Below are 22,891 nucleotides of genomic sequence, written 5' to 3' on the forward strand. Positions count from 1 at the left end.
TTTGTCAATGAAACAATCCTAACTAACTTTTGATTATTTCGGATACACAATAAAGACAACTTGGTGTATTAATATTAATTATTACACAATTATGACAAAATATCACAAGTTCGTTTCATATGAAATTTTTTAATATGTCGTGAACTTAGCTCAGTCAATATTGTTTACTTATAATTTAACATTAATCCTAGTAAAACAATAATTTATAATTATAGAGGTGAGCAGCTTTCAATTGAGTATGACGAATCAATTGATATTGGAATTTGCTTGGAATTTTCACTAATAATAGTTTCTTCTCTTTTTTTATCAATTTTTCTTTGCTTTGCTCGTCTATTTTGAAACCATATCTTAACCTTTAAAGAAATCCGGTATTAGTATTTAGTTATTAAGTACAAAATAAATACAATAATACGAACAAAAAAACACTCAAAGTTTTCATGAAATCAGTTCTTAAAAGTTTTAGTATCAATTTTTTAATGGTCTAAAAAACATTATCATTAAATGAGAATTTTGTTATGATTTTAATATTTTTAAAGTTTTATATATTATTAAATTTTGATAATACATAATGAGATGGTTAGAAATAATACAATGTATCTTTTTGCATTGGTAAAAAACTTGTCTATTTGGTTTATTTAAACTATTTAATAAATCTATTTCTATCTAAATCTATTGGATACGCAAATTTTTTTAAAATTCGTTGTTACAACTTTATAGGAATTCTAGACAAACATGTACCATTTATATCATATTCAACAAACGCGCAACATAATAATTGCTATCTCACACAAGCCTTGGTAATAAACCTTTCTACGAGNATTGCTATCTCACGCAAGCCTTGGTAATAAACCTTTCTACGAGTTGTATTAGTGCAATTTAATAAAATGATAATGTATGTTTTTAAACTAAGATTTCTACAGCTACAATTATTTTAATGGAAGCACTTTATTTCATTAACACTTAGTTATAAGTTATGAAATTTTATCACGAAAACAATCAAATGTTGGTAGGTATAAAAATAAATAAATACGCAGAAAGTAATTCTAAAAAATAATGTTGCATAACATTTTTATAACATTATTTTTTTAAAAAATCGTAAGGCCTATAGGCTTTAAAATGTGATTATTGTATTTTATGAAAATCTTATACATTTAATCTTGTATGTGAACAAATTAACAACGCAATGTTTACAACTTGATTCTTATTTTTTAAAGATAAACAATTGATTTTATAACTGTGAACAATTTTATTAAGTTAATATTCTATTTAATAGCCCATGAACTAGTTAATGACTATCATAGTATTAATATATTGTAGTAAATTGATGTAATCGATTTGAAATTTATCCACTTGAAGAATAATAATGTAACCGTACTATTCATACAGAAAAAATGTATTGACAAATTATTAATTAAAATTTATAATTCGACTTACTTGTCTTTCAGATAAACTTAACATCTTTGACAACTCGGTTTTTCTAGTAATTGTAATGTATCGATTAAAATGGAATTCTTTTTCGAGCTCTAGTCGCTGTAAGTCTGTATAAACAACCCTGTATTTGTCTTTTGTACGTGTTCGACCTAAATTAATAAAAATAAAATATTTCGAATCCAATTAATACAAAAAAATTTAAATAATTAGACATAGTACTATCCTATGACTACTCTAGTGACGCTAGAGAGTAGTATGATATATTATATTAGGTAACTTTTACTCCATTTTAAGTACTAAATGACATTTTTATTGTCTTCGGTTTCTTAATTCAATTACCGGCTCAATTAATAATCATTAATCATATGGTAGTCAGAGATTTCAAACAAAAACTAATACGTCATATTTGAATTATTTCTAAAAAGTTAATGTTGATGTTTTTATTATTATTAAGATTATTTGATTATATAAGATTATTGCAGTTTATTGATTTAATGTTATAATTATAAAAATAAAGGCAAATATTAAGTATGATATTTTAGACAAAAAGAAGTAAAATATTTTTCAAATAATATTTTTTATGAGCTATTGTTGTATCGTGTTGAAGAAAAAAAATTATTTCAGTCCTATTGATTTTAATTACTAGGTTAATAGAACTTGTAATTCATACGCAAGAACCTTATCATCATTGGCTTCATTACAATATTTTAACTATTACACTGAGGAGGAATTTCCTTCATTGTATCGTTATCTTTCTATTAACTGTGTACGCTGTACTTTTAATTTTTTTTTTTTAATATTGTATGTTTAACTTATTCAACGTATTTTTTAAGTGAGAGCATGTGTGTGTGTGCCAGAACCAGACTGATATGGAAATGTCTCTGTAATAATCCGAAACGTTATCTCATGCGGCTTGAAGTTTTTCAAACAAGCCGCCAAACCTCTCGAGATAATCCATGTCAGTTTTAACACACAAGAACGACACCCGATTTTTAGTTTACATTGTGTTAATACAACTTTTAGTGTGTTATGTTCATGACCAACTATCGTAGTAGAAAATATACATCTTTAAACTATACTGCCGGCCAAAATTATTAGATCACACAATAACTTTAAGATTTTTTTCAAATAAGATTTGATATCTTGTTGGTTTATTAAATATTATTATAATATTAACAAACATGATTGCTGTAGATTCAAAGAAAAAATAATTCACCTGCAAAAAATTATCGACAGAAATTTTAATTCGAATTTCTTTGGTGATCTAATAATTTTGGCCGCCAGTATATAAATGAACGCTTAAGTTAGAAAACTGAAAAAATTGTTTTTCTTCTTACTGTTTTACACGTTGTTAATATATAGATGATCGTTCTCCACAGTAAGTAGTTTTGTAACGCAAGAAAAATAGTTTTTCGTTTTTTTAACATACCCCCAGTGCGTTGACCATTATACCACCAGTCGGTAGTGCCTTTGATGGCCAACCGACAGACCTCTAGTACTATTCTCATTGTAAGCAGTGAGGAGGCAACACCTACCTCATGGCGTTGATTGGCCAGATACCAATATGGCAGCCAGGTATTTCTATACACACGTATGTGTAAACAGGTGAACGTTGTAATACACTAAATATGAGTCTATGCCCACCAGCGTTCGGTATTTTTCTTCCTTTGTTTAGTCGAGTTTCTTTTATTTTTTTAATAACTTGTTTCTACAGCTGCCATGTAAAAAGAAGTAGTGGGCTATCAAAAAATTTAAAAACGGAAGTTAAAACGAGACTGTAAGATAGAAAGTTGGTGGGGAAGTCGCATTTTAGAGGAACTGCCAATGCCGCTGACGACAACTAGTGTAACGACTCCCAGGGGATCAGTTGTCGTCCCCCGCAACGAACGTGTTAATCTGCGTTGCAGGACAATTGTTCGACAATCACAGTAGCAAATGGGTTGAGATGTGTCCGGAGAATAATAAATCAAGTGACAATTGCAGAAATAAAAAATATATAAATACTCGTCAACGAGTGTCGACTGGTGAATCTACACCAGTTGTTATTATGCTCATCATTCGGATTTTATAGAACACATTAAGTCCACGGAAAATATTTAGCCGATGTAAATACATTCGTTGACTTCCTAGATAACTATTAAATATTAAGTACACATATTACTTAAGAGCTTAGATAAAATTTGTAAACATAAAACTTATTCGCAGAGTTCAACTCCATTGCTTTTTTCCATTCATTTAGTTTTTTATTGAAAGATATTTTCATCAAACTTCAAACAACTATTTAAAGTACACTAACACTTAATTAATGTTACGCTTCGTGATATATTATTAAACCAGGTACCACTTGAATATGAATTTTAGGACGTCACATAATATTTTTTACTTCTCTATAGATTATAGGCAGATTTTGGAATTTGTTTATAAGGGTTTTGATTTCCTTAATAAATGAAAATATAAAGTTAAAAGAAGTGAGATTCTTTCTATGATTAAATTTTAAATTCCAGTTCTTATTTATGTATTCAAAATTATACAGCACATAATTATGTTTATTCCACGAAGATAGAAGCCAAAAATTAAAAATACAAATCTAAAATTTTCTATCTAATATTACAGTTTAACAATGATAATTAAAATAAATAAAACTAATTGGATATTATAGTCAAAGGTATTATCGAGGGATGACTATATTTAATTAACATCAAATTATTTAATTGAGAGTACCATACTACACGAAATTTTTTTTATAGTTGATCCAATCACAAATTGAGGTTAGTATAGCGACAAAATAATTAAATAGTTAGGAAAAAAACTCATAGTTAATTCCAACTAGATACTATAGTTATAGTAAGATACTATAATTTATGCAATCTAATATCTGTTTCCAGATAATCTTTTTTTGTGTGGAAAATTGGTAAAAAGAGGTTTGACGACAGCACAAATGGCATCTTAAAATCATAACACATAGTACTGTTTAGACATTTCTTTTTAAAATGGCTCCCTTGAAATCTTTTTCACAAGTTTAGTTTAAATATAATAAAATAAATGTCTAAAATTGTTTATACGGTAATTTGAAAATAGTTTACTGATAATAATATTTGCTGTTATTCATAATTAGAGTCACTATTTATATGCATTGCAAAAATGTTAAAATTATATGCATTTTATAAAAAAAAACGTTGTGGTATATATTAAATTATATTGTTAAAATTAATAAAACATGCAAAAATGATTTATTTTTGACTAATAATGCTTTATGACTTTATATGAAAAATGTTACTTAAAATAGACTTAATTAGGACTAATTATTAAGATTTAGCACCTCTATTTTTAGAAAAATATACAATGTATTTAATAGAAAATACATTCTAAATTTGGGGACATTACTTTTATTATGTAAGTAATTGAGAGGGTTGGGATAAACGAATTACCTGTAATAAAAAACATTCAAGACAACATTATTTAGTCACATTTTTTTAATATATGTGTTATTTTTTATGAAATAGAAAATACAACTATATAATGTTATTATGTAGTTTTTATATTACAGGTAATTCATCTATCCCAACCCACTCAACTATTTATAAAATAAAAGTAATATCAAGAATATTTTTTTGACTTTTTAGTTTTAAGTACTTTTTTGGTCTTTATCTTTTGGAGCTTATTCGTCAAATTTAATGTAATTTTTATAGAATTTAATAAACATTTTTAGAAAATAAAAATGAACCTCTACTATTATTGATTTTATGTTAATCTCATAATTATGGAATTATTACCAAGATAAACAATTTTATGAAAAATTCAAAAGTATATTTTTTTTTGTTTTTACATAGCAAATAACTAACGAAAACGCCGTTATGTGAAGAAATATATGTAAAACTCAAAAATTCAAAACATTTTCAATTTTATTTTTATTAAATCTTTTTAAGTGCAATTTTTTGTGAGTTGAAAAACAATAACAGTCATATGTAATTTTTGATGCTAAATAGGCTGATGTAATTAGATTTGACATATGATACTTGATTAACTTAGTTAATAAACTAATTGTACAGAAAAAGTAAAAAATATTTTGCAAATTTCCATAGTTACAACAGATAGGAAATTAAAAAAATAAATAAACTAAATTATGAAATAATTATTATATGCAAAATTCAATTAGAAAAAAATTTCCATAGATATAAAATAGTAATTAGCAGATTCAAAATCAAAGAACACTTTAGTTACTAAAATCTTAAACATGCAATTATAATTTGGAATTGTACACTAACTCATTACCAAATTTTAAAAATGCTCATGCCAGATAAAAGTATATTCAATTTTAGATGTAGCTTAAGCGTTAAAATTATAAAAGTCTGTTAAATTTTTTTCAGAGTCACAAAAAACTACTAAAAAATTACTTATAAAAATAAAATTACAATTTTACTGAATTTTTGAGTTTTACGTATATTTTTCTCGTAATTGTGTTTGCTAGTTATAACCAGCAAAGATATTTTTGAATCCTTCACAAAATTATTTTGGTAGCAATTTCATAATTATATAGTGTTGTAAAACTTCCGTAAATTTAATACTAGGATCATTTTTATAAGAGAAAACCCTTACATCATAAAAGGATGTCAACTTAATTTTTTTTTAATGGCGACATACATATTTAATTAATTTATAAAGTAGAAAATTATTTAATTTAGAAAATGCCTGGTCCAACTTACGACCAGTATTTCAAAAGATATTACTATTTTAAAATATATACAAAATATAGACTAGCAGCAGAGAGACTGCGAAATGTCTAATTATATATGTTTTAAAGTTATTCACAATTATTTAAAATTAAATTTAAAGATGATTTAATATAAAAAATATTAAATTTAAAGATGTTAAATAAAAATGTCCGACTTTCCCGAAATTTCTAAATAATTTGGCAAAACATTAAATTTCTGGAAATTTAGATAGTTAAATTAGATAAATGAGTTTGATTGAATCTGAATTATTTCCATATTCAAATTGTAGTTAACATTATGTTTCTTTGACTTCTAGTATATTTTTATAACTTAAAGAGTATGTTTTTTAGAATTTTATATTATCTACATCAAAGTATACATTAAAATAAAAATAAAAATTTGTTTAATTAAAAAGAAAAATCGACTTAAACTCTTGTTTAATTCAAAAAAGAGTAGACTAAAGATTTTATAATGTTACTAAGTATTTTACAGTAGTCATTATACACATAATTTTTAGCAAGAAAAGTTTAAATTAGGCCTTGGAACAATCGCTCTATTATTCTCTTTAATGCGATCATGAATGCATCTTTAGTTATGAATCTGATACATGTTCTTTCTTAATTATCCTCGTTTATTTTTATAAATTAATTTGTTTATAACGTACTAAGCGTAAACATAATATTTACTTTTAAAGTAATTACTAACAGAGCAATAAATTTTTTATTGCAGCTAGCATTTTTATTAAATAAATGTGAACAATCAAATATGAAATTGTTTTTATATACTTTATATGCATTAATATATTTTGTTTTTAATTTATGTATTTCAAAATAATTTTAAAGACGGTCGTTTTTCAAAAAAAAAAATTTAAATGCTATACATTATACTGAAGTTAGCTTTTAATACTGTAATTAAACCAAATGAATGAGAAAATTTAGTTGTTATGTAAAAAACAAGTAATAAATAAATAATGATGTACATAATGCAATAATGAAATGTTAGAAGACTGTTAAAGAAAATATGTCTTAATAAACTTTATTTTTAGTTTAACTAGAATATAAAATTATAGAAAAAAAATATTGATCAAAGTTTAAAAATTAACTTTTTCATTATAGCCACGCATTAAGAGCATTCCATTTTTTGTGATAAAGCTAAACATTTAATCAATTCTAAAATTGATTAAATTATAGAACGTCTGATGATAATATCGTTAGCATCTTCACTCTTAAAAAAATATGTTCGAATTTTCAGATACTTGTACTGGAAGTTTTTACGTATACAATGTTAAGGAAAATATTGATAAAAATATTATACTTTTGTACGAATTTTCAATAATTAATGTCAGAATTACACTACTTGTGTTTAAAAGTAATATATACATTATAAGTATCATACTGACGTATGGGAATTTTCGGATCATTTCTTACAGTGTTGAGGTATTTGGCCGTTTTATAATTTATTGGTATCTTTATTTTGGAAACATTTAATACTTGTAATTTTACTGTTGTTGGTACCGGTTTCGGCAGTCTGTATGCATATGAAACGAATTTTATTGCTGAAGTTAAAACGCTATTAAAAATGTTAAGAAAAATCAATGTGTACTACCATAAGGCGGCAAAAAAGCAAACATTATCTTTAATTTTATAGCAATAAATATTTTTTCCTTTCTCGAGGTCGTAACTTTATTTTGATAGCCACATGCACCTTTTGACGGTTTTAGTTCAATTTTTTATACTTGCTATCCTTCGTTAAATTGAGACGTCATCGCTCACCACTACAAAAGGTTTTAAATCAGACAAGAATTACTATGTTTTTATTCTTTTTGTCACATAAAATACCTTATGTTTTCAAAACATAACTACAACGTACCCACCCAACCATAATAAAGAAGCTATTAAAAATATTTCTCGAGATAGACAATATATGTGAGCTGTAATAAGATCACGAACCAATTATTTTCCATATTATAACATATGTCTGATTGACCTTGATGAACAAATGTTAACCCTTTTAAACACTGTTTCACCACTTTAATAATCTTGCATGATTTCCTGTATTTGTACTGATAATATTAATATTTAATTAATCATCACAGTTAAAATGTTATTAAACAAAATTATAAGTTAGATATGAAATAAATTTCAAAAGAAGTATTTATCAAAATAATTTGTGCGAGAAAAATGTACTACGAAACTCGCACGATTCGACATCCACTGCATAATTAAGTTAAAACGTCCTTTTGAAACTGATAAAATTTATTTTGAGGATTTTATAGAATGAAGATAATTCCAAAAATAGAAATATTTTAGCTAAGAGAATTGGTTTAACGTATCTTCCATTTCACAGGGGTGAAAGATTAAAACAATGAAAAATTTCTTCTCTTTATATAAATTATTATATGCCCATGAATAACTTAAACAAATTCTATCCTGAAAATAAACAATAAATGTAACCCCCACTAGCAAAATTAATTTTTTCCTGTGGTCGACACTTAGACTATAATACACGTAACACCCCATTTTCCCAAATATATACATATTACTGTTAGATGATAGATTTTACAATACTATGTAAATAGTCATTATGCATTTTTTTTTTTTTTGAAATCATAGTTAGCAAAACATGTTTCATTATCGATAAAGATAAAGCAAAGGTACAACTAATGAATATTTTGCAAGTTGCCTGAATTTTCATGTTTTCCAAACAGTTTTTAAAAGAATTTCATGTTGTGCTTCAGTGGTGTAAATATATATATATATACTTTTTCTCATGGACAGGACATCAATATTCCTGTATTATAATTTTACTTTTATTGTAATTTGTTTACCAATTGGAATTTTTAAAATTAGTAATTAAATTCAACTTGCTTTACTAAGGCTCTTGTCTGGCCTTAATAAAAAAAATTATTGAAAAGATATTGAAGGTATATTAAATATTAAAAACTTCCACTCGAAAATCTTTCGCCGAGTGATGGAGATTTTGTATATTTGTGAATGGGAAATCATTTAAAAATCAATGACACACCCAACTATTTAAAAATGCGCTAATTTTACCGGAATCTCAGCTATGTAACAATATAATAACTGTGATGGGTCTTAGGTATTTTACGTCTATATCAAAAGAGAATCGGCGGCAACTATGTGGTGTCGTAAAATATCGTGTTGCACATTATTCAATGTACTACTGAGTGACCGACCATCAGTGTAAATACATAAAAACTAACGTCGTTTTATTGCCCAGCCTCCAAAGGTAGCACATAATAATATGTGGTCATCACGACATAATAATATTATACCGCTGGGAATAAGTATTATATATGTGTGTGTGTGTGCATTAGTGTGTTTACACTGCTCGAGGCAGTTAGAAATTTATTTTGCGGCTGAATTAAAAAAATATATATGCAAATATATACGTTGCAAACACAGTCAAAGTTAATTAGAAATTACTCCAAGATGGTTGACTCGTATTTATCTGTGTGAATTACACATATTAAATTTATATTAAGGTGGCGCATACGATTGCGGCTTTTCTATCAAATTTTCTTTGTAAGTAACTTGAAATTAGTGTATTTTAAATGCAATTTTAAACTTCGAATTCATTTTTGAAGAACATATTTTTAACAAAGAAACGAGTGTAAAAATGTTTTAACTTTTACGTGCGTAAAATAAAAACATTTTTATATTCAACTAACGACAGTTGAATATAAAAAGTTAGCATTAGACTATTTTGCTGTTATCATTGGATTTATTATATTTTTTTTTATGAATCAAATAGAAAGGACTTTTTTCTTTTATATTAATATATTTTTTTCCATTTATTAAGTTATTTAATAGCTAAATTGTAAGTTATTTTTAATACTAATTCTGAATTAATGCATAAAGTAATATTTATTCTACCATTGCAGGTCACTTACATACACAAGTAATAAAACAATTTGATATGAACTAGAATTATAATAAACGCGAGTTTGAGTTATTTTATAATAATTCAACTATAATTCTTGACGATTATACTCATATAATGTGTGAAAAAAGTTAATTGCTACTAGTAAATATAAAAAAACCTTACTACCATAAATCGTATTAAACGCCATTTGACTCTAAGCGTATTACGAGTTTGAATATCAAATAAAAACTAAGTTCTACCATGAAAAAAGTAATTATTTGAAATAATTAAATGTTTTAATTGTCCCCCAATCAATGGCCGATTTTAAAGAAGGACGAATTATCGTTCCTAATACCTTTCAAGTTTTACGGTTTACCCTTTATCAAAAAATAATGGATATTTAAAGTTCAACGAAAAAATGAACCTAAATTTTATGTGTAAAATCAATTTTCGCCAATAAAATAATTAACTAAATCGGAAATTTAATGAGTGACAACTTCACGAGAAGAGTTTAAGAGGATTATGAACCTGAAAACAATCCAATGTTAACAAACTACACACTAATTAAAATGGCAATAATTATCTACGTTTTATATCTTCGCTTCTAATCTTCAGTTATAAAAAATCAAACAATAAAATAACAGCTATTGTTCCCGTAACTAGTCATTTACATGTGTTTGGCGATGATGTTGTTGTTAACTGATGTCTAGTTATAGTAAACTGTCTATTTTACGTGTGTGCGACTGAGCCATAAAAACGGCACTTGCTCGAATTGTAATAATAACAATAATAATAATGTACAACATAGTGCACGAAGTGTTGAAAAATTTTTGTTGGGTAGTTTTTTTTTTTTCATTTCTCCTTGTCACCCCTTCGTGGTTCACAGTGGCCTATTACAGAGTTTCAGTGCCGAGTCCGTTTCGTGTGTGAGCGGAATTTGATGATTGCCGCGCTTGGAGCCGTTACGGTCGGAGAGGAGAAGATGCGCCGGATTAATTGGAGGGCCACCGAAATGGGCCGCTAGGGAGCCATTGGTCGCAGTCTATGAATCCGGAAACACAGCAACGAGCTCATCGCAACAGACATTCAGCAGCCCACGAGGAAGGGTCGGGACAGGGGAAATCGTTGGAGTTTATATATATATATTCATATCCCTTCCACCAACAGTGCCGATTTATTCACAGTTAATTCGCTGTTAACGCCATAACACCAGCAACAATGACGACGTGCCGAATCCAAATGTTGAAAAACCCATTTACACATTCTGTTCTCTCAAGTTATTGTTTGATTCGAATAATTTTAATGATATTCATTTCAACGTTTTATGGAAAAAAACGTTTTTTTTAAATATACACAATAAGTAGTTTGAAAAAAATAATTTATTGAATAAAATAATGGATAGATCAACACACAATTTATACTTTTGTAATTAGCTAAAAATATTATTAAGAATAGTTGAACTCTAAAAGCTTTTTACGACTCGTGGTAAAATTAATATAAATTTAAATGACTTAATGTATTTTAATTTTACTAAAAGAAATAAAATCAAGACTATTTAAAAATTTCTAATTGCTTCTCCGTGTATGTATTTTAAATAGAAACTTTAAAATGCTATAATAATGAAGTGAGCGTCGGGTAATCAATCTCGGCGGTCTTTGGTAATTACATTTTTATAAACCATTAATATATAATTATCTACTACTCAGTTTAAAAGCCCACAGTAGCTACTATAAAAACTAAGAAAAATTTATTTTAAATTGTCGTTTTATGACATCGAAGAGAATTAAATATTCGATTTCGACTATCGACCGACTTCTAAGACTAAATCGCCGATTTTATTGCGTTGCTTGATTATTCGAATCTGATAACACTTAGCGGGCCTTGTGCGTATCTACTATTATTTATTTCAATTTATTAGTCAATATCTAAGGAGCCTAAACTGTGGGGAACAAACAAACAAACAGTACAAAACATTTTTACCGCATAATTCCGTTTTAATATCCTAGACTTTGTAATACTATTGCTTTTATACGGAAAAGGCATCATAATGATTTTAAATTTGAATGACTATTTCAAAGAGGTGTTCATAAGTACTTTTAAATGTACGATAAAAAAATAATATTATGCACAAATTTCTAATTTAATTACGTACAAATGAAGATGTAATTATCCAATAAAAATTGATTTCGTTAAGAGGAAAAAAAATTACCGTGTCTGTATTTGATACGCTTGAATGTACTACCTTATAAAAAATATTTTCAAGAACACATGCGTTTGTGTACACTGACAAAATTAAAAAAAATATTCACTTAGTAGGACGATTGACGTGTTATTGAAAAATAGCTCTCATAAATATACTACAAATTAATCAAAAAAAGTGATATCAATTTATATTGTATAAATTGCTAGATTGAAATTTTCCAGGCATTCACAAACAATTGCACTATCGACATACTTAGAGATGTATTCAAACATTTTATGCCCTTGGCTAGTGATGTAGCTAAGAGGGGAGCTAAAGGGGCTACAATCCCTCCATTGACCAATTATAACTATTAACAGTATACGTGTCATTAGTGCTAGAAAGAGTTGCGATAAGTATAATAAAAATATCTTTACTCCCACCCTAAAGAAATCCTAACTATGCCACTACCCTACGTTTTGAACAACCCCCCCAATAATCAATATTTTCTCAGTAATATATTTTATGGTAAACTAATGCATTTTTTACTACTTTTAGGATCTAAAAGCATATAAAGTATATTGAATAGAAATTCAAGAAATATTTTTTTATTTTATAAATTAACACATTAATTAAATAAGATAAAATTATTTTTCAGAAACGCCCCCAACCAAATTCCATGCCCAGGATACATTGGGGGCCTGTACCTCATTTTAAATATGTCTCTAAACATACTAGTGATGATAACCGAAATTGTGTCAAAATTTTCCCTGTATTGAATTTGGTTAATGTATTTAACTGGCAAGAGTTTGGCTTGTGTAAGAGCCTATGAATATGGCGGACAAAGAAATGAGCCGCGTAGTTCAAACAAGTCGGTCTCTTTTGACGTATCGTCCAGAACCTTTTTCTTCGTGTCTTTTCCTCCGAATGATTTACGAGTGTTGCATAACATCGTCATCGCGCACGCACACGAGCCATTTTTTCGTTTTTTTTCTTTTACCCAACTATTGTCCTGCCGTTTAGTCCTAAAATACCGCGAAAAGGACTGAGGCGGTGTCGCTTTCTCTCCTCAGCAGGTCAGTGCGATCGTCAGGTAATGATATACCAGTGTATTAATCTACCAGACATCATAATATAATTGCTCTCAACACTTTAATAAAACTACAAATAAAGTGTTGGATCTCTTTTTTTGCACCATTGCTAAGGGAGACTCTTCACGACGGAAATACCTTTTATTTTTTTCACTATAGCTAAGTCCTAATAAAACCCACAATATCTATTTTGACTTTTGTTAAATGAAAATTAACCCAGACTACCAGTCGTACAACAAAGGGGTCAATCAAGTTTTAGTAATAGTGTTGTATTGTGTAAAAGAGTTATTCAAACTAAATATGTCAATTCTATTGTCAAATGTGGATATTGAAATGTTTGTATCAAACAATTAATTTATTAATATACCGGATTGAATCACCACTAATATTAAAAAAAACTCATTAAGGACAAATGTACTGAAATTTAACAAAAAAAATGACTATACATTTTAGAATCTATTTTTATAAATGTTTCAGCAACGACTTAATTCAGAGGCAGCAAATATTTTTAATTTATTTGTGTGCTTAATGAAAAATACAAAAGTTTTAATAGAATTTTAATATTGTAAAAAAAACAAATTAATAAATTTTATTATATTTTAAATAAATATAACGATTCTGATGAACCTCATGTATAAAAATCACCCAACAATACATCTATTCATTAAATTTTAAGTTTCCAAACTTATCTATTTAATAAAATGTATAGTTTCTAGTTATTAGTATTGTAATTAAATTAAAGTGTGAAAATTGCGAGTTTTTCCAATTTATATATTTTTATATAGCTAAATCGGTTTAATTCAAAATAATGGAGAAGCAAATAATATAATGTTGACAACGTATACGGCAATATTCAAGTAATTGAAGTGTTCTGTGTAAAAACAAGATAACTGCGTTTTTATTTTCAAAATCACTTTTCAAAGGTTCTAAATTAAGATTAAAACGACAAATATATCTAAGAAAAAAATAATAGCAATAAATAATAAGAAAGACATCGTGTTTTTTAAATTTACTGGTATGTAAGGATTCATGATAAAATTGTCTAGTTTTTTCAGCTCCCTAAAAAAGTGTTGAAAAATGAAGTTATCTTATTTTTGCATAGAGCCTTTCAATTATAATCACTAAAATTTGACCTTATTTCTATAATAATTTATGACTGTTACCTGGTTGAGGACGGTCTTGATATTCTATTCTTTTCATCCACCCATATGGACTAACACGTCCAGTGGGACCTGGAGGAGAAGGTTGATGTTGTATTGGTGGCCAATACTTGTAATCATTTGCTGGTTGGTAAGCGGTTGTCGGTTCGTCCAAAGATGTACCAGGAGATGAACACGTAGCTGTTGTAGCTGGTTGGTTATACGGTGCCACGGGAGTCGTAACCACAGTCTGTTGATGATGAGACTGATGGTGATGATGATGGTAAACGACATCTTCGTAAGACGGTCGTCGCCTATTATAGACCGGCCATGCATAACTATCTACCGGTTGATGATGGTGAAGTGTTGCGTTTACAACGGCATCTTGACTGTGTTGATGTTGATGATGGTGATGCAACTGAACGGGTTGTTGTTGCGGTTGTTGCTGAAGGTGATGGTGACTATGGTGGTGATGATGATGATAACCAGCCACAGCAGCGGTCGCGGTAGCCGACTGGCCGTAAGGTGTCCAAGTAGCTCCGGACACAGTTACAACGGGCTGTTGGGCTTCGGTGCCATCTTCGGCGGGCGTACATTGCGGCACACTACTGTAATGGTATACCGGAGCCTGTAGCTGTCTGCAGATAGTCACAGATTCGTTCATTTCGACTGTGTGTGGCTGATCATACCATTGAAGTAGTTAAAAATATACAAATTGACACTGAATGATTTTTTTACTACACGGGACGCACAAAAAATTGTCTCGCTCAAAATTCGAAAAAGTACAAACAATCTTAGTGATGTTATTAAACTTTGTTCGAACAAACGCAACTTCTCTTCATTTATATTAAAAAATCATAATCGAACTCAACAAATAGACGACACAACTTTGAACCGCAGCAATTAACAAATAAATTCAATTAAGAACGTATTACGTTAAGCGTGATGATCGATAAGAAGGACTGATGCGAACGTCGTGAGCACGTTACGTGCCAAGATATCTTTTAGGTTGTGTGGGATTCGTGCCTCTAAACTGGGACCGACAAAACAGGCGGATTAGAGCCCCTCCCGTCGAACGGCTCCTCGGCCAATTGCAGCTCGGGTCTGTTGTGGGTAGTGGTCGGAACGTTGGTGGCCACTCCACATCGAGGCGGCGGCTGCCGTCTTTATTGTCCTACTATTATTACTATTAGTAATATTATTTTGCGGCCGCCGCGGTAAACGACGATCACACTTCGTGTTTATACCTCCCAGTCCCTTTTCATCAAAAATACTGCCGCCGCTGTTTAACCCATTCGACGTGCAGGTAACGCACAAACGGATATATTTTTTTCCACAATTTCCCCATACGCTAACAGCAATATACCTGCGTAATATTTTTTACAAGCCGTGAAGTACACTTTACCATTTTAATTGCATAATTTTCTATGAATTCAGACGCAAATTAATTACTTGCACGTTAACATTAAATAAAATAGTCATCTCGCATACGCTAATATCGTATAATTGTGCCGTTTTCGATTATGGAACTTCGTGACTAGAGGTGAATTTTTATAGTACTTTTTTTAACGAATCACGAATGCGGTGGTTCATATCCGAGTATAATATCAAAACGCATTCTACTTAACTCTGAAATTATTCGTTAGTTAGTATTATTAAAGTCTTAAACTAAAAGTAGAGAGTATTAAGTAATATACAAATAACCTCAGTTCACATATACTAACTTGGTCAAGTTTATAAATGTTTGAAAAAAATTCATGTATTCAACATTTATTGTTATTAATAATTTGATTTGATTTAAGATATATAAATTGAATACTAAAAAAAAAAAAAAATTGTTAATATATGTTATTAGTTTGTAATAAATAGAGCTAGTGGTATTTTTGCAATAAATGCTTAATAGGATAATATAAATAGTACATAAGTTTTATTATTTTATGGTAATGACACATAACACCACTGATTAGGACTAGAATTTGTAGTATTTGCAACTTTTTTAGTAATATTTTAGTGCATAGCTCGTCCTGCACAAAATCTAATTTATATATTACAGTATACATTTATACATTTTTTAGTGTATTATTTAATTATTTTTATGAATAATACCTTTTTTGGATCATTTTAAAAGTATTTTTGTTCAGTTTTTGATACGTAGAACTTTGTATTTTTAATAATTTATTGGACATTTATGTACTTTTTTTGGTAATTAAATATATTTTTGACAAATTTTGATATGTACGCTAAGTACAGAATTTTAATAAAAACATTTTTATTTTTATTTATAAACGAATTGAAGAGCTTTGTAAAACAACTAAGCAAATTCAACATTTTCAGAAAATATATTTTTAGTAAAATTAAATAAATATGATTTACATAATTCATAACAAATATGATTTCTTTATTTTTTATTACTTGTGATTCAATACAGGAAAAACCTATTGCCATTGCTTTTGATGAAAAATGATCTCAATAATTATTCTTTTGTATAAAATCGGATGACAAAACAAAAAACACAATATTTATCACCAAAAATAGTTTTGTTTTTAAATTTTAAAAATGTTCTGGAACGTCTGACAAATTAAAACTTATATATAATTAAAAACCTTTAAAATGTACTTTATGATTAAAAAAAAATGATCTGTCGGTTAAATATTAATTGAAAAATTGATTAGGCTTTAAAAATATTTTTCTAGATTCATCACTCAAAAAGTTTCTTCTAAAAATTTCAAGGATATAATTTTATAACTTTGGCATACTTAATACGAGTATAAAATTTGCTATTAAAATAAATAATTAATGTAAATTTGACAATTGAAAAAAAAAATGTATAACTTAACATATCTATTTTGAGACAAATCACACGTGTACTTTAAAAATAATATACTAAAAATAGTGTTATATAAATGGATTTACGATTAAACAGTAAGAGATGTTTTTGCCTTGTGTGCAAATTTAATAATGAACAATAAATTGGGAAACTCTGAAAATTTTGTCATAAATTATTGTTTTATGGTTGGGGATTAGAGTCAAAAGATTCATACCCGGATTGTTATTATTAAAATATTGGTCTGAATTCTTTGAAAAAGTTTTATTGCTAAAGAAAAAATGTGTTATTTAAAATTCATAAAACAACATATTCAGTTCAGTAACTAAAGGAAGGAATTTTTATTATTGTCATTGTTTGTAACGATTGACCTGTTTTCTTACTTTTTTAACACCCTGTATAATAAGTTTATGTAAAAACCTCAAGAAAATGTAATACTTCTAAAATTGAAGAAAAATATTTTATGTAACAATAAAAATTAATTTTAAAATATAAAATCTAACAAACATTTATTAGTAAGTTTTGCTAAAAAAGAAAACTTCTATTAATTAAATTTTTTGATTTGGATAAATTTTTTACATCTATGTATCAAACTATTTTTAAGACAAATGAAAATAAGTACTTTGACCCGTATTTAGCAATGTTATTTTGGATTAAATAAATAGAGAACACATTTATATGAATTCTTAATAATCATAAATAAACTCATTATTGTAAATTGAAATTTTTTTAACCATTTAACGCACTAAACAAATAATAAAGGATAAATTAACCATAATGTTAAATAATAATTTAGAGCGTTTTATATTTATTTTTCTGATGATAATTTTGTTATTTTACGTGTACTTTAATTTACTTTAGGTACTATGCTTTGTATGTATATTGTTGAAACGACCAATAGGAAACTAGATATTAAATATTTAGTTAAATACTTTAGCAAATTGATAGTTATTTCCTTTATCTCTTACAAGGTTGAGTATTGATTGAAATATATAAACTTTTGCTCAAGTGTAAAATTCATGAATTTACATTATTATCAGCGCACTATCTAAGTCATATAAATGTATTTTATTTATGAAAATACATAACAGTCGATCACTCAATCAATCAATTATTTCAAATAGTGGGTGTTTCATAAAAATTATTTATTAATTAGTAATCATTATTGTGCTGTAATGTATTATTTTTAAATATTTAACTGCGAAGAATTAAATTTATTTGATAACATATAAAATATAGAAAAATATAAAATAAATATATACAACTATACATGTATTTATATTTACATTATTTAGTATAGTATATTGTACGAATAAAATAGTCCGTTTAAAAAAATTTAGATTGTCTATTTAGGCGTAAATTATTGACTAAGATGTTTGGGAGGTCTAACTTAATATTTTACTATATGAAAATATTTTCACATGAAGTTGCATGTAATTTTTATAATTTTTTTTTTCTGGGCGAGGAAGGCTATGGCATATTTTAAGGAGTTTAAGCCTCTTCAGATTGCGCGTATATCAAAACAGTAATTTAAAAAAATGATGGACGAAGTGGTCGAGTTGGTGTCGTGACAATATTTCATACGCACTGCGCTTTAGATTCGAAACTTAATCATGGCGACTTTATTTATCAAGTGACAGATCAGTTCAGAAATTGGAGTCACTCACGTCTCTCCAACAATGTATTAACCACCCGCGCTGGTGTATCAATGGTTAAAAAAATCTTCTCTTTAGGAAGGTCGCTATGGCCATTAATAGGCCTAAAAAGATAAAAAAATTTTTTAAATAATTGATATTTGTAACCTCGAGAAAATTATCAATTTTTTCTCCTCTTAATAAAATTAACAAATTTTTTATCGATTTACGTTTAATAATATTTTTGTTAGATAAATAATATTAGTTTTATTAATTGAACCCACTTTTCTGTTGATTTAATGAAATATTTGTTATTTTGATCATTTTTTTTTTTTAATAAAAATAGTGCTTAAATTAACAAAAAAATATGATTTACTTAACAAAAAGTTTATTAGACATGTTTTGATAATGCATTTATTAAATCCTCCCAATAATATTAGTGAACACAAAATTTGTGTTTATGTTTAATATTTAATATTAAACATAAACATCTTAAAAATAAATAATATATGCTCAAATAAACACCCTTTAATAGTATTAAAAAATATTTCCTATAGTAACAAAATAAAATTGCTAGACATCAATCTATATACAATTTTGAAAAAATGTCTACTCCCAAAATTACAATCACATTTGTAAAAACAACAATGGAAAATTTACTACTTGAATGTTTAAAAAAAAACTAATTATTTAGAATAAAATAATAACAAATCGTTTCTAAGGATAATTTTAAAACTATTTTTCTCCAAAGATCTGTATATAAGCTGTATAAATGTACGAGCCAATAAAAAAAGTTAAGTTAAAGTTAATTGTCACATGCAGTGACAATATTCGAAATATATCTAAATTTTAGAATACATTCTAATATTTTGAATGCTTATAAAACTATTCGTTTTCGGATCGAAGTAATCTATCGATAATCTAAGACAATAATTATGAGTACTCATCAATAAGTCTATGAACTTCTTCGTGACCGAATTAAGACATGAAGAGTATAGGTAGAAGAACGCCATTAATAAATACCTCTGTTCAAATAATAAAATTACGAGTATAAAATAAAATGTCATCATTTGCTTATGTTCCGTTAATTTAGTTCTTAAAATTTGTTTTAGATTACTTACCCATAAGTTCCAGAGCTTCTGCCTTCTTAATTATTGACCTCAATTATCAAGAGTTCGAGATCTAGTCCGATAATTTATAATAGTAATGTACATGTGGTTAGAGGACCTTCAATCAATGGAGAATTTTTTTAAATATTTTTTTTTTAGGAAGATACCAATTAAATATATTAAAACCAAAAGTGTTTTTATCTTTAAAAAACGTTTACACTTCATTTTAAATGAAACCTAGCATTTCAACTTAATTATTTTACTGGAACCACACCTATATGTGGTTACATTTGATTACATAGTGCCTGAGACATGTCGGTACATACAATTTTTATATTTGTTCCTTTGAATAAAAATAAAATGAAATGTTAAGAAATCATTTTTGAACTTGTATTTTTAAGATCAATAAATGTTATTGACCTCGAGCTCAACCATTATTATGGAAGTTGCGGCTCTGTTTGACGGTGTATCAAAAGATTATATCTTTACCTGAATTAATGTGAATAGTAAATACTTTCGAATAAAAATTATGAGTTACTACGTCTTTAACCTTGATACCTATTTTATGTTATATTTTATTATTAAGATGTGATTTTTAAAGAGAATGTTACATTCATTTAGTTTATATATCAATCTAGATATAGATATACAATTAAATATCTTTTATTTTTTTATAAATTGTAACTATTTACACTTTTGCGTAGTTTAACGCAATCCTTTGAATCATATCTAACCTAATTCTTTTGGCAGTAATAAATATTCCAATTTCAATGATAACGCCCAAAATAATTAAAAACAGGTGTGGCTCTAGAATATTTTCAATGAGGAGTACTAAAATAAATTTTAAAGCCATTATTTATTATTTCCTTACAAAGCATTTTGTGGGTCGATGATAATTTTAGGATAAGTACTAATCTATTTATAAGTATTTTAATACAGTAGACTCTCGTTATGTTCAATTCCAAGGCGAACAAAAAGAATTTCGATCAATCAACAAATAAAAAAATTCAAAATTGAGTTTTAATAAAAATAAAAAAGGATTTATAAAATCGCCATCAAATATATACATAATGTTAAATTAATTATTTTTTAAATAATCTGACATTACAGTTTGTTTTTTCTTGCTTTTATCTTTAATAATGTTTTCTAATATTGATAAAGAAGAAAAAGCGCTTCTTTCCATACCTATAGTACTTTCTAAAAAAAGCTACTCACTTAATGATGAAGTCATCCAAACCTTTTTATTTGACTCATAGTCAACTGGTATAGATTTAATTCATATAAATCACCTATGTTTCATCGTTTTACCCCAATAATAAATGATTTAATGATTTTTTCTGTTTCAGACATATTTGCTCCTAACGTCATTGTTATCCGTATTTTCAACCTGAACATTATTTGTCTTTAACACGTTAAAGTTTTATGTGGTATATAATTAAAAATAAGTCTGTTACGTTCACGTTTAAAATATCATTAGAAGAAAAATCTGCTAAAATTTCTGGAAAGTTTCAATTCAATTTAAGCATTTATTTGTGTCACTATTATGAAACATTAAAATTTTATAATTTTATATCACAATTGAGGATAATGTATACGGTGAAATGTTAAACTCTTTAGCGATTTCACATTTTTTACGTTTATCCTTTTCATCTAAATGTATTAAACGAACTTTTTCTGAAATAATAAGAGCATTTAATTTACGTTTATTATTTACCATTTCGATGTTATACGTACTCGAACAATCACTTTACTGATTATACCCAATGTAAAATTTCCTATTATTCTCGTGATAAAAATGTTATTTGTGTTAATCGACATAACGAAATAACTATTAATTTTATCATAAGTTATCGAGAGAAAAACATTATTGTGTGCAATGGTAGTTGTAAGGCGATTTCATTGCAGTCTTGATGCCGGAAAAATTAGAGATGGTTACGTTCGTAGAATGTACTGTTATAGTTAGTCTATATATTGGTGGTCAATGGTATAGTTTTGAGGGTGTGATGGGGTAGGTGTAAATACTCCCATGGCAATCTCCTAATTACGTCACTGGTGTGTGCGAATTATTTTAATTTTAGTCAATTATTTAATGATAATTTTTCTAACTAAAAATTACTAGTTCCCTAAAAAGAAATCTAGTAGTAGATTATTTCAACGGGTTTTGTAGAATTGGAAAACATAACCCCATCATTAATTTCTACTTTACAGTTTAAATTGTTATTTTATGTAATACATTATTTTTTATTCACAAAACAATTAAAATTACTTACGCAATTTAAACATAAAAATACTTCATCATTTGTACGGAAATCCCCAAATTTTTTTGCCATTCAAATCATTACACAAATAATTTTAAAAATAGTCTGGATATTTCTTTTAAAACAATTTAACTTTTTTACTATACAATAGAACTTGAAAGAAGCATTTTCTTGTTAATTCAAAATAGTATTACGTATTAAATGTCATATGCAATGTAATAATAATTTGATCCGTAGAAGTTCACACTAAAAACAGTATGTTTTGAATGAACGAAAAACGTTTGAACAGTTTAGTAATTCTTAATATAAAAGGTAACTCACTACAATTCACAATTTATGTCCGATTAACTGGTAATGTCATATTCAAAGAATTTAAATAAATGGTATTTGTTGTATATTTTCTCATTATTAAAATACATTTTTTCGTTAAATAATGTGTCTATAAATCATTTGTTAGACGTAATAGGCGCTATATTTTAAAATACGCCACTATTAATAGTTTAACATGAAACCCTTCAAAATGAATTCAGAGAGGGAATTAAAATGAATTAATAAATTATTTTTGACTCCTTGGTACTATGATCAGATAACATAGGATTAATGTGTCTGCAAGAATAGTTTGTAAATTG

General features: G+C 27.2%; 1 protein-coding gene across 4 annotated transcripts; it reads right to left on the bottom strand.

The window, feature by feature from the left end:
• LOC126908930 (homeobox protein CHOX-CAD-like) lies at window positions 1–22,448 on the bottom strand. Of its 4 annotated transcripts, XM_050691273.1 has the most exons (7): window positions 21,459–21,738; window positions 21,220–21,391; window positions 20,017–20,122; window positions 16,162–16,255; window positions 14,462–16,066; window positions 1,435–1,580; window positions 1–353 (listed from the first exon to the last, which is right to left on the bottom strand). In XM_050691273.1, the coding sequence occupies exons 5-7, from the start codon at window positions 15,099–15,101 to the stop codon at window positions 210–212; spliced, it is 930 nt and encodes a 309-aa protein (XP_050547230.1). In that variant the 5' UTR covers window positions 15,102–16,066; window positions 16,162–16,255; window positions 20,017–20,122; window positions 21,220–21,391; window positions 21,459–21,738; the 3' UTR covers window positions 1–209. The 4 variants fall into 4 exon arrangements, with proteins under 4 accessions (XP_050547230.1, XP_050547228.1, XP_050547231.1 ...); XM_050691271.1 differs by having other exon boundaries at window positions 21,220–21,744; XM_050691274.1 differs by lacking the exons at window positions 20,017–20,122; window positions 21,220–21,391; window positions 21,459–21,738 and adding an exon at window positions 22,275–22,448.
• Window positions 22,449–22,891: the final 443 nt, after the last annotated feature.

The sequence above is a fragment of the Daktulosphaira vitifoliae genome, unplaced genomic scaffold (assembly GCF_025091365.1).
Source record: "Daktulosphaira vitifoliae isolate Bord-2020 unplaced genomic scaffold, ASM2509136v1 Scaffold_44, whole genome shotgun sequence".
In the NCBI taxonomy this organism is placed as follows: domain Eukaryota; kingdom Metazoa; phylum Arthropoda; class Insecta; order Hemiptera; family Phylloxeridae; genus Daktulosphaira; species Daktulosphaira vitifoliae.

Bases quoted from the DNA above. Each gene is read 5' to 3' on its own strand.
- LOC126908930 (XM_050691274.1), bottom strand. From the start codon at position 15,101: ATGAACGAATCTGTGACTATCTGCAGACAGCTACAGGCTCCGGTATAC. The intron at 1,581-14,461 runs GTAACAGTCATA...TTATTAATTTAG, and splicing joins TCAAGACCGTCCTCAACCAG to GTCGAACACGTACAAAAGAC. The intron at 354-1,434 runs GTAAGTCGAATT...ATTTCTTTAAAG, and splicing joins TAAGTTTATCTGAAAGACAA to GTTAAGATATGGTTTCAAAA.